The 17,528-nt window shown below is 41.6% G+C and overlaps 1 protein-coding gene across 3 annotated transcripts in view; it reads right to left on the bottom strand.

Annotated features, from left to right (window-relative positions):
• Positions 1-7,222: 7,222 nt before the first annotated feature.
• Positions 7,223-17,528, bottom strand: part of ctnna2 (catenin (cadherin-associated protein), alpha 2) — a 224,977-nt gene continuing 214,671 nt past the window's right edge. For all 3 annotated transcript variants that reach the window (XM_040186278.2, XM_078109035.1, XM_078109034.1), the window contains 4 exons: positions 17,129-17,310; positions 15,715-15,820; positions 9,386-9,520; positions 7,223-8,365 (listed from right to left, as the gene is read on the bottom strand). In XM_040186278.2, coding sequence (XP_040042212.2) covers positions 8,078-8,365; positions 9,386-9,520; positions 15,715-15,820; positions 17,129-17,310 — 711 coding nt within the window. In that variant the 3' untranslated portion in view covers positions 7,223-8,077. The remainder of the gene's footprint in view (positions 8,366-9,385; positions 9,521-15,714; positions 15,821-17,128; positions 17,311-17,528) is intronic.

Raw genomic sequence — 17,528 nt, 5'->3', positions numbered from 1 at the left:
ACAACAAAACACAGCGTGGAGGAGGTGACTGCGAGCGAGACATTTATTACGAACTAACTTATCGATCCAGCGCGTGGAAACATTTTGGCTTTTGCAAACACGGAGGTGTTCGAAATAAGTCGGTCGCTGTTGGTAGAATATGTAGAAGCCAAATAAAAAACACGGAAACACAACAAATCTTTCCGGCCATCTACTAAGGCGCCGTGGGATTTAACAACGCCGACAGTCAGGCACCTCTAGCAGCGTTACCGCTGCAGCAGCAGGTAACTCCAGCTCTGCAGACACCTCAGGCCTCGCCAGCACCAAACTCAAAATCACAGTAACAATTGCCAAGTTTATCTGTAAAGACATGTGGCCCTACAATGTGGTTGAAAATCCGGGGTTCTGTGAATTGATCCAAACATTGTGTAATGTTTACATTGAAAATGGCACTTGATTCAAATAAAAGGTTAATACATTTGCCATTAATTGTTGTTTGCTTGTTTATAATATCCATAATTAATTTAAACCTGATTTCCTTACAAGAAACAACAGGGATCTCAGAAACTTTGCCTGCACTGTCCAGTACAGTTACTGAATTGATTTCAAGTCACTGAATCGAATCGTTCTAAATTAATGCTATTAGACCTCAGTGCTGCATTTGATACTGTCGACCACTCAATACTTTTGGACAGGTTGGAAAACTGGGTGGGGCTCTCAGGCACAGTCTTAAGCTGGTTCAGGTCATATCTACAAGACAGGGACTATTTTGTTTCCATTGGTGACTTCGTATCAGAAACAACCGACGTAACGTGTGGAGTCCCCCAAGGTTCGATCTTGGGGCCGACTTTATTCAACATCTACATGCTCCCACTAGGACAAATCATGCAAAGAAATAAAATTGACCACCATTGCTACGCTGATGACACCCACATCTATGTAGCGCTATCACCAAACGACTATCGCCCCATAGATCTTCTGTGCCAGTGCATTGAGCAAATCAAAGACTGGATGTGTCAAAATTTCCTACAACTAAATGAAGACAAAACTGAGATCATTGTATTTGGTGCTAAAAAAGAAAGGTTTAAAGTAACCCAACACCTTCACTCTCTGTCCCTGAAAACATCAAATAAAGCCAGAAATCTGGGGGTTATTATGGATTCAGATTTACACTTGGAGAGTCACATCAAATCAGTAACAAAATCGGCCTACTACCACCTCAAAAATGTCGCACGACTTAGAGGGCTCATGTCAGCTCAAGACTTAGAAACACTTGTACATGCCTTTATAACTAGTAGGCTAGACTATTGTATTGGTCTCCTTGCAGGTCTTCCAAAAAAAACTGTCAGGCAGCTCCAGCTTGTTCAAAACGCTGCTGCTAGAGTTCTAACAAAGACCAAAAAATGTGAGCACATTACACCAATTCTTAAATCCTTACATTGGCTCCCAGTATGTCAGAGAATTAATTTCAAAATCCTACTGCTCACATATAAATCACTACATGGTTTAGGGCCAAAGTATATCACTGATATGCTTCCACTACATAAGCCTTCAAGATCATTAAGATCTTCTGACACCAATCTGTTAGTGATTCCCAGAGTAAATACAAATCATGGGAAAGCATCATTTAGTTACTACGCAACAAACAGCTGGAATAAACTTCCTGAAGATTTAAGACTTGCCCCAACTCTGACCACGTTTAAAACAAGACTGAAAACTTTTATGTTCAGCTTCGCCTTCTGCTAAATTTTACCTACATTGCACTTTTAACCTCTGCTTTTAATTAAACAATTTAAATAAGGGTTATTTATAATTTTATTTGCTGTTTTTAATTGTCTTCTAATTCCTGCATTTTATTTCACTTTATTGTATGAAATGTTATAATATGAAGCACTTTGAGTCTGCCTTGTGTATGAAAAGTGCTATACAAATAAAATTGCCTTGCCTTGCCTAAATTAACCCAGATCATCCATGAATCGAGTCGCGATTCGAATCGACTCGTTGTTCAAATTAATCGTTACACCCCTATTAATATTAGATTCCTTTAATTTAAAGTGTTGTTTATTTTGATTGTTAGTTTTTACAGTTTTTCAGTTCAGTTTTACCGCTAACCAGCGTACTGTAAACTACTGACTTAAACCATTTAAATGTATTTGTATTAACTAACGTTTCCTCTCCATGTCTTTTTTAAGATCAAAAACCCTGCAGACAAAACAAATCACATAACTGAGCCCCGAGCTGAGACTTGTACCATCTCACCTCCAGAGTGGCAGGACGAGTGAGAAGCATTGAGGGAGCGAAGCGTCTATAGGGAACGAAGGACGTCCGTCAGCCTTCTTTAAAAACCTGGCGTGACAAAGGCGTGACGGGAAGACCCGAGGCCTCGATCGCCGCCCACCTCAGCACACAACCTTAATGAAACTCCACTTACAGTCACGTACCCCTCACTCACACTACTCATCTCTCACCCTCCTTCACTGACAAGAATGAAACAGACAAAACAACCCCCCCCCCCCCCATCCCCAAACAGTCCTTCGCTGTAAAGGTCAACACATCAGCATGGCCCTGCTCTCGTTTCACACTCTAACAATGTTCATTACAGAAGGAGCTGTGACCCCCCCGGCCCCCCTGCAGACTGTCAATCACTGCCATCCTGGTGAGCAGGTAACTGCGGAATGTTCTGCCTTGTAGGCCGTGTGCTATGACATCATCCAACGTGAACAGAACATGCATCATCTGACCAAAGTGGTTTTGCTTCAGCCATTCATCATACTGTAGCATGGTCATTTATTCTAAAAGCTACCCTGGATGCTGGTGCCTCAGGGCACCGGAACATCAGAAATTATGACATCAGCGTCGAGCCCTTCTCTCACATCTCCTACGCAACGGATCTGCAGAGATATGCACGCGGACTGAAAGAAGTTGTTGTTGGTTGAGCGTCATCGTCAGGTGGATCATTAAGAAACGCCGGCACAACACTGCTAGCAAGATGAAAGACATTGCTGTAAACAAATAAAACCCATTGAGACTTGTAGGGGATTTGTTATATATTTCTATACAAATTTATTGACTCAACTTGACCTTGTGATACATTACAAGAAGAACAATTAACAAAATATTCATGCATCTGATACTATACTTACCTGGGGGCATGCACAGTTTTCCCTAGGTATCAAATTCATGTTGAAAGGCTAATGCCGTGTCAAGAAGTCAGAACGGCAAGGTAGGTTTGGTGGATGGATGCACAGTGCTCTGTCTCTGTCAATGTAGAAGACAACAGCATGCATCATTTCACAATGCAGCGATTAAAGTTCATCATTATTAAACTTCCATTCAATTATTCTGAAGCGGTTAAGTTACTTCACCACCAAACCTTAACCGTTGTCTAGATGCCATGACTTCAATCTATGCTGGATTGAAGTAAGGTACTAGAGTTCTATTTGGCTCAGACGAAAATCTTTTTGAATAAGCATGGCTTAATGTAGAAATCATTTATTAAAATGTTCTGATTAAAGCAGAATTAAAAGAAGTACTGTGTATACTTTTTGTACAATGAGCACACTAGGTGTACTGTAAACACACTGGGATGTGGATGCTGAATGTTTAAAATAGTAAAACAATATGTCCTTAGTCATGGTTTGTCATTTCCATTCGCTGAATTGACAAATGAAACAGATTGTTTTATGCCATCAAGACAGCAAACATCAATCAGTACAAAAACGATTACAATAGAAAGACAAAGCACACAAGCTCTTGAGGTCGGAACGAAAACAACATTTGAATGCAATCTCAGCTTGTACGATTGCATGTTGCATTATCCACTTCCATCCAACCCTCAACTGCCAAAGCACCAACAACTCAACATAAGAGGAATGGTTTGCAGACAGAAGCTGATATTAACAACGTGTAGCACCCGTATCACCACTCTGTGAGTCACTCACGTGAGAATGGGGGGTGCTTGGGTTCGATGTATCGTAAAACCTTTTATCAAGAAGCTATTTAAAAAATAAATGAGACCCAGAGATGGTTGTTCTTTTAACAAAAGTAAAATAAATAGGGCAACGCCGTTGTTTATTTAAATACAATAATTAATTTTCCCCAAAACCCAATATTACCAAATAGAGAAAAATAAATAACCAAAACTTCCCCAAAACGTAAATAATAAACTCCAAATTCAGTGATACAAACCCAATAGTATCAAGGACGTTACATCAAAATAAATGTTTGAAATGTTCCCGTTCCTCAACTCGGAGAATACCAGAGTTCAACAATAACAACAAAACTTTCCCCTCAAAGTGTCATGAAACAAGTATTAGCCGATGCGGTGTTGGGCCCAATCACCACACACAGCCACACATGTTCCAGTTACTCACGGCAACGATATGTACGGAAAGAAAACACGTTGCAGACCTGTTTGGTCTGGCAAAACATTGAGTGCGCTGAAATCACTTTGAAAACATTGAGAGCGCGGAAACTCGGGTCCGCGAGGCGAGTCACCGACACTTTCGCCCGGCCACGCCCACCGTGGCTAGCAAGCTCGGCTCCCTCGATGGCGACCTCCGCTGCTTCTCCCCCGCTCCGTCCGACGGGGTTTCAGCTTTGGTTTTTCCTCCGTTTCCAGGCTCACAAACACACCGAGTCCGCGGTCCACTCCTTCCAGCCTCCCGCGCCGGTTTATTCTGCCTTCTTGTCTCCTGCTAGCGTCTTTTTCTCTTCCCCGAAAACGCCGGCGTCCCGTCTCTTCACGACTTCTCCTCTCTTTCTCCCCGAACCCCAAAAACTTCCAGAACTTTTTAGTCACGTGTCCTCCCCATTGTTTTCCCAACCAATCACCATTGGCTATACAGCGTGAATACACAACTGACCAATAATACGGTAACAAACAGTAATCAAACAGTAAGTACTAAAAGGCTAACGGCCTAAAGCCTCTGGAGATAGTATTTAACTAAAAATGAACTTAACATTAGTATTCATCACTATGACAAACATTACTCCATGCACAACAAATAAACATCTCCCCACTTAGAAATCAGGTGTCCCCTATTATGTATTTAATGTAAAATAAACATTTACTTTTTCTTTTTATAGGCAGGCACCTAGTTTTGAAAGTATGACTATAGTCCTAAGGTCACCAGGGGACTACAAACGTGTCACTTAAAGTACGAACTAACAAGCATGCTAATTTACAATAAGCTCGCAGAGTTGGCTCGTCAATTAACGGTAGCGAGCTTCTTAAATAAGATAACGTGTCTTCCCCTCGTCAACATTTCAAATCGGATTAAATCAAATACAGAATGAGTTTGCAGAGGAGTCTGAATCTTAGCTGCACTGAAATGTTATGTTACCCTCCTCACATCATTCGAGAAGTCAAGTTGGAGCTGAAGCAGAAATGCAAAAATAGTTAGTGTCCCACGGAGACGTGCGCTGTGATTTACCCGGAAATTAGAGAGCACAAACAATTCAGAAGCGATGGTAAAAGTTCCGAACTCTCATTAGCTGTGGGGCGGCTTTGGAAACGGGTTTGACCATTTCATGCAACATTTATCTGGGCATCACAAATGTTGTGGTAGAAAAACGTCTGTCTCACTATGGACACTGGAGCTGGAACTGGATGGGTGTTTGTTGAACTTTCTTTAAAGCACATCCCACGAAATCAATCAAATCAGTATCCTCCACTGTGGTGGTACATCTTCTCGCATCTTTATTTCTTTTTAATTTTTGAGAAGAACACGCCGTCATGTATCATTTCCTGTTTTATTTGCAGGGTAGCAATGGATACGCACATGGATTATTGGACTTCGAAACAGCGAAACAGCCACGAATGAATCCCTCCATTTAGCAGGCCGTGTTACAACTTCACTCCCGTGGCCCCCGTTTCCTACATGCCGGGTACTGTGGTTATGCACGGATGCTTGATGCATGTTGTTTTTAATAGCCATTAGTGATACATAAAGTGCTTTATTAATTATCAATGACTAAGCTGCCACTTTATCTAAACCTGTGTCCCGTGCGCAGTTATTGGGACAATTATGCTTGTCGATGCTTCCGATTTGATTCATGAGGGATCAAGGTCGTGTTAAGCAATCAATTGATTTACCCTCCGCGTTTAACGGCAGGGTGTGCCGGTGATGCCTGTAGGGACTTGAGAGAGTCATTATCTGGGAGGAATGCATTCAACCGTCTCTAAAAATGAACTAATTGACTGCAATCACTTGGCGTGACGTGGGGTCTCAGCCAGGTCTCAGCGCTTTTCCCGAAGACAAGACGAGCAAGAAGAAATTCCCATTTGAAGTATTTACAGTGACTTTCCGTTCCTTTAGAGATCCCAAACCTAAACATTTAAAGGTCATTCTTGTCTTGGTGACTGGCGACGTGTCAGGCATCGGTTGATTCTTAGCTATCCAACTGCTTTTCTTCTTCCCCAATCCGTCCTTTATTTCCCTTAATAGCTCAGCTGGTTTGAGATAAATTGACAGGAACATATTCCTTGACATTGGAGTCAGCAGTAACCTGTGAGACAATGAGCAATACAATACAGTTTGATGTGTTCTTAGATTTTTTTTCTTAGTATTTTACAGAAACACCATAACGTCAATTTTTTTATTTATACCAGTGGGAACATGAATGTTTGAACCCAATTTCAAGGCAATCTATCCAACAGTTGTTAAAACGCTTATTCATATATTTTGATTTTTCACTGGATAAGAGGAAATTTTAAACCTGTCGGTTGTACCAGTAAACTAAATACACAAATTATGTCAAGTAAATGCTTTTTTGAAAGTCTGTACAAAAACCTGATGGCGATCAGATAGTTGTTGAGATATGTAAGTCCTGACCAAAGTAGTAAACCAAACGACTGCTCCCCAGAAACGTAAAATGTATTGTGTACATGAAAATGAGTTGTGTTTGGTCGACTGTTGGTGTCCAGGTTCCGGTACAATATCACAAGGATGGCAGAAACACTGCTGACCTAAGACCAATAATCTCACGTCACAGTGAAGTAATGGGACTCCACCTACGACCCTTAATCAATATGCCTTTTCTTGTAACTTTCTAATACTCATAGATTTTTTTCTTCTTCCCTGGAATCTTTTCATCCGGAGGTCAGGCGTGCATGACAATCTGTGCTGATTACGTCAGATCCTTTGGATTAATAAAAGGCAACGCCGCTGTTATACTAACACACACATTGGTAAACACTGCAAAAAATGTGACAGTAAGAAAGACCACGAAACCACGAGGATCAAGTTGAGGGATTTATTAGAGAAGGGTGGATATAAAGGTACCATATGCAGGAGTTTCTATTCTCTGAGCAAACCACAACAAGTCCAAGTCCTCTCTTTCTATATGTATACGCTACGCAACTTCCAATCAATCATCATTGTTAGTGATGTAATAATTAAATAAATTGAATTTAAAAAGGCAATACAATAGACCATAAGAGTGCTTTGGAAAAAAACACCATATGGATTATCATTATAATCATCAGTAACGAGGAAACTACTTGGATGCCAACACTTCCAGGTATCTTAAACATAAATAATTCCTAGCACTACAGGTTACATTCAAATTGAAAAAAGAAATATCTAGAGGGAGCATACGAAGAATGACATATTCCCTTGAGAATAACTCCTACTGAACCATTCCCGCTTTTCATTCAGACGGTTTAAATGTGTATACAAGCAGCAAGTCAGTAGCACGTTAAAGATATATCAACTGCCACAATTGTTTTTCAATTGCCACTATTCCTCCTCTGATATGTTTCTTTTTTTTTTTACCCTCCTATTTTCAAAAGTACTTGTTTGTGTCACATTTTGGCTCTCACATATTAAGCTACATAAAGATCGATAAATAGTGTTGGGTGTGTGTGTGTGTGTGTGTGTGTGCGTGCGCCGGCTTCCTGTCGAACCGTGAGGCCCACAGTTTCCACAGGAGCCTTAGCGTGGCAGTTTAATATGTACTGAAGTCCTCCTGAGGTGTCGCCGAGCACACACGAATAACAGAGGTGGGTTAAACACAAAAAAGCAACTCTTTCTTCAACCTGTCACCGCCGTGTTTGGATGTACCTCTCGGGGTTGGCGTTACCATTTCTTGTTGCTTAGAACGAGTCCATGGCCTTGAATTCGCTGAGGGCCTGGACGGGGGAGATGTGTTTCTTCTGGGAGCCTCGTCGAACACGCGTCTGGCACTCCTCGGGCTTCTCCCTCTTTACCAGAGGCTTCTTCTCGGGGGCCTTCATGCGCCAGGACACCACGGGGGAGTTGACGGCCGCTGTACCGTACACCTTCTGGTACTTGGTGGAGGCCACGTAAGATGCCTTCACGGTCAGCACCACTGCGTTCATGAGGTTCTTGGCGGCTTGGATCAGGGAGGTGGCACTATCCAGCTGCAGGGGGGGTGGGGGAGATAAGCACAGAGGGTTGAGTCAAAGAGGAAAAGGGTATTGATTCAATATGCCTAACATGGATATAAGGGCATTTAACTACAGCCGCAACCTAGGAGGTCTTTGAGACAACTGTCAATTCGACTTGATAAAAACATGTGACATCTTATTTTAGCAGTTCTTAATTAGCAGAGGAAGGGGTCAGGTGTACCTCTGTCTCCATCTGTTATGTTTGGCTGACCTTTAAAGGCTTGGTGGCCAGTGGGCATCCTCCGACCCCACACTGAGACGAGTCAAGTGCTTGGATTTAATGAGTGCAGATTCCAGCTGGCCACCATGAGAAGGTTAAATTCTCAGCAGGGCTTGCGTATCTCATGTAAGACACAATATAATGGAATCCTGATGAATCCTGAACTGTATCCACACAAGAGACACAAGGAATCCCGAAGCAAAGACAAAGTCATCTCTGACTTTAACTTAAGGAATCATACGAAAGTGCTACGATTATTAAAAGTCTACTTTGAAAGTGAAACATCACACATCTAAATCTGAATAACTTTCCCGTCATTTGAATCAATTAGTATTTATCAACTTTTGCAGATAATAAAGTATTTGCTCTGCAGATTGATTTTTCTACATTAGACCCAAACTATTCCGACAGATTTATCAGTCATTTCAAATGTCAAAAGCAACATAGACCGATGACAGTTTGAATAGGGATAACAGGGTTTATGAAGCATGAAAAATACAAATGGGAAAAAAGCCTGCGGTGTCCTCTCCGGTATTATAAGATGGCAATCGGTCTGAAACGATTGCATCAGTCTTATCTGCATGACCCTTCATCTGTTCTTCCCAGTCTCATCATGACCATGTGCTAAAAGGGTTGCACTCCCGCAGTGTTGAGAAGTGCTTTGAGTCAAGTCAACCAATCCCAGTGAGCCAAGCATAAAAAGCCTGTCGACGTAGACTTGAGCATCGAGGACAGCGAAAATTGACACGTGCTGTTCTTGTGCAGAGACTTACCCCGGACACGATGAGCTCTCCACCCAGATTCTGAACCTCAGCTTTCACCTTGCTGCAAATGTTGAGCTGGTGACAGTACAGGGCAATTCTCTGCAGGTAGGCCAGCAGATCCTGCTTGCATGCTGAATCGGGGCACTGAACGGGAAAGAAGCACAAGGAAACACAGGGAAATTTACAAGAGCCAAGTCAATAAGCACCGGCTTTCATGGAGCAGCTGAAAGTGGCGAGACACACTTTTAAGGTATTGGCAGATGTTCGTCACATCACTCTTGCAATTAGTATATTTTCCACCATTTGTGTTCGGCAATACTCCAATTTTGTTCTACAAAAATGAATAAGGGCACATAGATATGAATAGTTTTTATCAATGTACAATTTAGGGGATTGAGGATGGTGTGCAATATCCGCCAAATAATGATTTGCCTTGTAATGGCAATTTGGAGCACATCTGAAAGTCCCCTGAGACACATTTGTCCATGAAATCATTGTAAAATTATGCCACACATTCTACTTATGTAGATGTCACAACTTTCAAACTTTTTTTTCTTTTGTATCTGTAATTTAACCTCAAAGGTCCATTTTGCAATACATTCCCTCTTCTGCCCGCGAGTGCTAGTTGTAAAACAATGACACAGGACACTGTGTCCAAAATCACTACTTGGTTTGCTCTTTTTTGTTATACAAAGTTAATCATTTACTCTCAATTATGGACAATATCAGCATAACCGTCACATTCAGAATTCAGCCACACACAACCACCCAATACGGCAGAGGTAAAGTGAAGGTCTTTTTTGACACTTTATTTAGATGGACTGTAATAGTGAAGATATCGATGGTCATTGAGTCAAATGCCTGAAAGCAATGAGTGAAAAATGCTAATCAGAATTCGTAATCCATCAAATTTCAATTATTTTTTGTGCAGAGCCACACAGCATTAGGACGTTTCACTTCGTTTGAAGGTCTTTGGTAAATTGTTTCTCATTTGAGGACCACGAGCCAACAGATTTTCACAATAAATCCAAGAGGCTCATGTTTTGTTTAAGTTAAAACTGGATCATCTGTGCCAGAAAGGATTCATAATGATATTGTGACACCTTAAACAACCCATCAAAGCAACCGATTGGTCGCTGGGAAACAGAATTTGGGAGAACGAAGGTGCTTGGCCTTATTTCAGACAACTTGGCAAAAACTAAAGATGCTTATAACGGATCTTCCATCTGTTTTCAAATTGTGTATATTTTCCAAATATGTTTGACATGTGAAATCGTTACCGAATTGGATTGTTTTAGAAATCGTCTAATGTTTAGGCCCTTTTTAGAGAAGAGAACCAAAAGCGTACAGTTCCACCATTTTGTGCTGCTAATAATAACAACTCAATAATCATTTGTTGAAAACTTTAGTTTCAAAGACAAGTTCCACTGCAGGTTGTCAAACTAATTTCAAACTAAATTCAAATGAAATAAGTTTGTCACAGCGCGTCGCTCAATAAGAAAACACTCAGCAATGAGCGGACATAATACTTCATATAAATAAACACAAGACTATCACACAGAAACCCAGCCTACTATGAATCCCTATTCTTATTATTATCACCGAACTTTTGACTGCAACCTGCTCGCCTCTTTGCCACTTCAACAGTGAATAGACCGACCACACGGAACGACAAATGGAATAACCTATAGTCTCATTCTATTATTCCACCTGGAAGCCTTCCAGGAGACAGCTCTGGCCGACTAAGCTCCCAGTGGGTTAACAACACTGCATCAGCAGCTTAAACACCTTCCTTGCCATAGCCATTAATATTAAACGTTCCTAACTAGAACATTCAGCAGTAATGTGCGGGGAAATGCACAGCTCATTTCCTTGTGTGGTGGGCTTAAGTAAAGGGGGCGGGGGGGTGGCCATTTAAACGTTAAGAAGTAATACCAGGATACCCCCTGCGGGACAGCTTTGATTAGATGCCCATCTTCTCTGTTGTATCAAATAGTATTGATAGTCCACTCAAGTGTCCTCCACTGACAGTCACAAATAGTGAGTCTTAAAAATGGATTCAGATGTTTCCTTCTTCAACAAACAAATTCAATCGCAAATTGTAATTTACGGCATTATTTACAGAAAGAGTTTGAGAGATACTGTCAAAAAGAACCAAAGTGCTGCCAGCATGCAGCCCCGTCTTAGTAAGTAGCACCGGGAAAAGAAACCAACTCATGGAGCAGTGAGGCAGAGGGAAGCTTCTCCCTTGGTATTAGCACCATGCTAACTGCACTTCACACTGCTGTCACACACACGGATGCAGACACAACGTCATTGTCCCTATTTCACTGTGGACAAATTGCACCTTTCTTCTAGTCTCCTTGTTGATGCAAATACAGCTTATGATCCATAACTTTGCTACTGTGAAGCTCTCTTTCTCTGTCCTTCATAGTAAAACACTGATCATTACAGTTTGTTTCACTGCAGGACTTTACTTTCTTATTTTTTTTCCTGCATAATTGGACCTACCATGAATGAAACGTGCTCCTTGTGTATAATGCAGGAGGATGATGTGAATCTTGGTGCTGAAATGATGGCAAATCTCTATCAGAATGCAAACCACCTCACACGGAGAACGGCTTTAGTGTACAATATTTTTTTCTAATAGGGATCAACATTTATTTTTACTTCATCGTACGGCCGTTGCTATTTCTGTTTTATTATGCCGCTTCTTCTGTATGATACACGTTTCTATTTCCTTACAAATCTCATAATATTTTAGAAAAATGTTTGAGGGGCAAAAGGATGATATGAAGACAGAGTGACATTCTCAAATAGAGCATGTTACCCACAGTTATTCAAAATGCCTTCAAGCTGACTGGACAACTAAAGTCCCCCTGACGGTAAGCTGTCATCTTTCAGTTTCTTCAAGAAAGCTAGTCATCTTTATATATTTCTTCTTCCCGTCTCAGGCACCTCCCTGCTGTGTTTAAAACTGAAACCACTCACTATGTCTTTGTGACAACCTGAATGCATTTCTTATCCTTCTTGTGTCTGCGATATGCCACATTCTGGAATTTATAAAATAGAATAGAAAATGGGCCGTGGATTCACAGTGATTCACAGACCGACAAGGTGACCGAATGTTAAAAAAATCGATCAAACATCCAGGAAACCGGATTTTATTTGATCTGTAACTCGCCATATTACTAAATACATTAGAAGCGGTTCCTGCTGCCTGTCATGTTGCAAGCAGATTGGTTCACAGTCAGCGTGCGGTTCAGAGAATGGGAATAGGGATCTTCTCTTGCTTAAGTTTGCATGTGAAGCCATAAGACGGTGAAACACTAAAAAACTAGATTAAAGCAGCGGAACAAATATTTTCTGAAAAGCTCGCAATTTTGACATTTCCAGTCAGCGACATTGACTTTTGAAGAAGGTTAGTCCTGACTCCTTTAGCCAGCTCCTGCCAGCTGTAGTTTTTGTTTTGACAGAGAAGCTTTTTAATTACAAATCAGTCACACGTGGCTACACTGCTGTCAGTAAAGGCGACAGCAGTTTTGCTCTGGCGACAGGGCCTTCCGCATATGGAGCCCAAATTAAGTGAAACCTGTAAGTCTAATTACTTGATTGTGCTTAGCAGCATTTAGAAACAATAACTTTATAAGTCTGCATTCATTTTGATTCCACAAATAAGTGTAGCCACAGCATCGTAACATACCACTTGCAAATGCAATACATTCTGTTCCTTAAAATAAATACACGAATGTACACAAATCGGCCAGATGATGCTTTAATAAAACACTTTCTCAAGCAGGGTGATGCGTACGTTTTTTTATTCCCTTACTGTTTATTGGTGAGTCGGTCAAGTCTTCTACAAGAAGGACCAGAGTTCTTCCTACATGCTGAGGAGGTTAAACCAGTCAGTGGCCACCAGCGCTTTCCGGTTTGCCTTTGGACTTATTTCAACCCATCATTTTTAATTCGGAAATCGGAACGCTCAACAATTAAGCCGTCTCCGATAAGGTGTGCACAGCTGTTCTCCACTATCTGGCTTGCGTCTGTAGGAAGCACGCTTAAGGAAAGAAGGAGAGAACGGTAAATGGAGTGGGGGAAATAGAGTAGAAAAAAAGGCATTGCTGGAGTGAAATGGGGTGAGTTGCCTCAAGGGGTTTATCTACGTCAAGTGCTGTGCTTAAATGACTATGAAAGAGCTCGCCGTCCTTCCAGCGTTCCACGCAGAATTGCCTTCTGCTTCACACTTGTTCATCAATAGGGCTGATGTGGAGTCAAGGCGACAAGGTTTGCTACTTAGGGACCTGTCTGGAGGCAGTGGAGCAGGCTTTATTCTTACTGTCAAGTTCTGCACAACAATGTGTGAATGCACAATACTGGTCTTCTTCATTGAGAATAAAATGGAAATAATTGGATGTGTTATTTGTTGCATAATTCCAATAAAATGTTCCCTAAAAACAAACTTGAGCTGTTTGAACTTGTAATACCTCAGTTCCAAATAGACTCACACAAAAACACATAGAAACAAATACATCTCTTTATTTTCCGAACACAGTTCGGATGTCTCTGGAAGTGTAACAGAAGGCTTTGAATATTCAATAAACACTAGTCTAGGAAACATTTAATCGAGAATTAAAAAATGCATGCCACCTGCTCTTTTCATTACAGCAACTGTTGATTCAGACACAGGCTCTGCCAGTGATTCACTATGTGACAGATTTACTCCCACCTAAACCCTGTTAAACACTGATGATCACTCGGCAGCCGACTAGCCATGAAACTAATACATAAGCACAAAAGTCCAAGTTCATGCTAACTTTGTCGTTTCTGCCCCGGGTCCTGCTCTAAAATGACAAACACGAGCAGTGATGCAGAATGAGACCACATTACAAAGATAAGTCATCTTATCCACGGAAACATAAACAAGGCACACGCAGATTCAATCTCTCTGTTTGTTGTAATTGCTGCACGACAGACATAGTTATGCAGTCACAGCCCACAACTTCATTCTGTGGTGCAATATGCTCCGTGGAGCCGGACAGTGCGACATGACAATACAGCGCCAGCTTTGACTAAAGATGCCTTCTGGTCAGTTGAAAGCTCAGTCGACTCCAAGAGTGCTCAAACTGACAAGCATTCTGTGCTGTGCTAACAGCGGAAGGCTTGCCCATGTATTGTTGTGAAGTCACATATTGTCACAAGATTACTCTTTCTATTACGGCATTCTGTTTTACTCTAACCTCTGCATGTTCATTTAGTAATGAACATTCGCCACCCAATTAGATCATTCCAAATACATTAATGTGAAAATAAATTGTTAAAAGTTGGCCCCATATGCTTTCAGGAACGATGTCTCACAATGAACAAGTGTTAATCTTTTGGTTGATGAACCGTTCAGAACAGTTCCCTGCAGTTAGGCTCCTTCTTTCATGATTCATTGACTTCTTTTTGTAGTGATCAATACCCTATGGGTATCCACAGTCAGTTACATGAAGCATCCTTTTTTTTCTCTAAATCTTAAACAACAGAACAACTAAGTATTGTTATTTAGTGGTTTGGAACATGAAACTTCAGGTAAAGCAGCTTGGTTGGTGACCATCTGTGCAGGCCTCATGCAGCTTCCGGGACTTCAAAATGATTATTTAGTCTAAATTTTGATGCAAGGTCCAACATTTCTTCAGCTAAGCAGCACTGGACAGAGGCCCAGCGTGTGATACTGAAACCAACAATAATTGTTCCAAGAGCTACAGTATGTACCAGCAGTTGCAATTACAATGACAACAGGCGGCCTTAATAAATCAGCGGGCCTCGTGCGTAAGTTTATTCTCATTGCTTATTAGAGACAGATGAAATGAAGAAGAACATTATGCATTACCTAGAGTGCTGCATTCTGAAATACCTCCCACTTCATTTGCTGTATGCTCACATGCACAGCGTACACACCCACTTATTTCCACTCCTGTCTTCCCTAGGCAGAGTGCTGATTGATTAGATATTGAAAACGGTCTGTCAGCGGGTTTTAGAGAAGTACTCATCTGATAATGAATGCACCACCTCGGTGGCGAGCTAATTATATTAGAGACATAACTTGGTTCTGCTGTCTTGCTCTCGCTCTCTCAGTGTTGGCTCCATTGGGGAACCCATTCATGCAGTAACACAGCCCACAGCTCCAGCTGGGCTTGTCAATGCCCACAATAAAGATTTCCGATTGGCTATGCCTTCTTACTCCGAATCAAAATTTGCTCAGCCGCCAGCTACTATGACACAGGCAGTGACAGTTTCACACCAATAGAAAGTATTAACTATAAAAATGACAGCGGCAGACACGCTTGTAAATCTACCTGATCTGCAACTGCACGGGCCAATTTGTCCATCCTGGAACCAGCCTCTGCGATCTTCTTAGCCGCGTTGATCACATCTGAGGAGTTCTTCAGGGGCCCTTTGCCTCTGGGAGGGTCCAAGGGGAGACAAATAAGGGGACAAGGTAATGTGGGTGTTGTTGTGGAGGCATACAGCATGCAGAGCTTCCCTTTAAAGACAGAGCTCACTGCTGAGCTTGAGCTGCAGTAATATGAGCCATTACAATCAAGCAACAATACACAATTTCACAGTGAACGGTGTAGCAAATACAGTCCCTAATGACGTATAATAGAGCTGTGCTTGGAATAGCAAAGAAACAAAACATTTCCTTTTTTCAACAGCAAAATGGGAGGATTTTGAATGCAGATACAGAAGGAAATAATGGCCAACCACCTAACCTTTGTGTTTGAGTTTGTTTTTTCTTGATTCGCCAGAATGGGAAAAGTTACTGTGGCTATATAAGTGTGTTTGTTTGTGTAATGTATTCGTTTTAGTTAGTGCTAAGCTGACATTTCCACTTAGTTTGTTCATGCCAATCTGAGTAACTGGGGTCAATGCCAAGTAATAATGGTGCAGTCGCAGCACCACCACCATAATCACTCATGACTAATGACTCCTGGCTCTGATTTCTCTCTTCTTTTTGGTTTGTTCCGCGCCATATAATAGTAGAGTAGTGCACAAATCCATACACGAGGCGGATAACCATCAGTTAGGCATTAGGGATTTCCCTGATATGTTGAGCCCAGATGGAGGAGATTGAGATGAAAGCTGCCGGCTTTTAGTAAACATGAGTGAGAATATTGTAAAATAAAAATAGAAAGATGATCTATTACAGTGCATCTTTAAATAACAGTAGTGCTGTGCAATCTGAGTAACACAAAAGTGTTCTGGGTTACTTTGCCTTTCACACAACACCTTGCAGCTGTGAGCATTGCAAAGGCAAGAATCCAACTTGCTGTCTCTTCTTTATTTGCTGCACCAATATTTTCATACAAACAATAGGGTCATTCACAGTGGCCCTCACCCAGAGCATTCCTTTACTTCTCAGCTCATGGTTTATATTCTATAGTGCAGCGTTTCTGTTTTGGTGAACTCTCCCCACTCTCGTCAACCTGTTTTCCGACACAGCAGGCAGCTGCTGACAGTGAAAAACCTCTAAAACCCTCCATGCATTAGCTACCGAGCACCAAACAAAGTTAGGGAATTGTTGTTGAGCATAATGGAAGCTTAAGCATTTACAGTAAAGTTTTTCCTTCTAGAGTTTGTTTATTGTAGTGAGCAACAATCTCTCAGCAAATTGGAAAAAAGGAACCTAAACCCGTAACACAATCAGATTATTTCTACTGCCTTCAAGTGACCGTGCAATCTTTCATCGCAGCGCTTAGACTTTGTTACCTGGTGAAGTCAGTCATCTCCATCATGATCATGCACATCTGCTTCGCCAGCACAATGATGTCATTGCCATTGTCATCCCACTTGGCCACTTCTGCATCCAGCTTGCACTTCTCCTGTCTGAAGCTCTCCACCTGCTCAGCAATCTTTGCCTTCTCCTCCTGGGGAAGCTGTGCCATGATAGCCTGCGGGCACCAGGGGAGCACGGAAGAAACAGAAGCATTAGAGGAGGAGGAAGAGGCTGTTAGGGAGTCAATTTGAGCAGAATAAATTGGAAGGATTACTCAAAATGAGGAAAACGCCAGAAGAGGAGAATTTAGGTAAAGGAGGGTGATACGGTTGAGGAGCAGAACGTGATAGAGAAATGAGGAAAGGGGTGAATAAGAAGAAGGATTAGTTAAGG

This window comes from Gasterosteus aculeatus, chromosome 9 (genome assembly GCF_964276395.1).
Source record: "Gasterosteus aculeatus chromosome 9, fGasAcu3.hap1.1, whole genome shotgun sequence".
Lineage (NCBI taxonomy): Eukaryota > Metazoa > Chordata > Actinopteri > Perciformes > Gasterosteidae > Gasterosteus > Gasterosteus aculeatus.
This window is presented reverse-complemented; position numbering and strand designations above follow the sequence as displayed.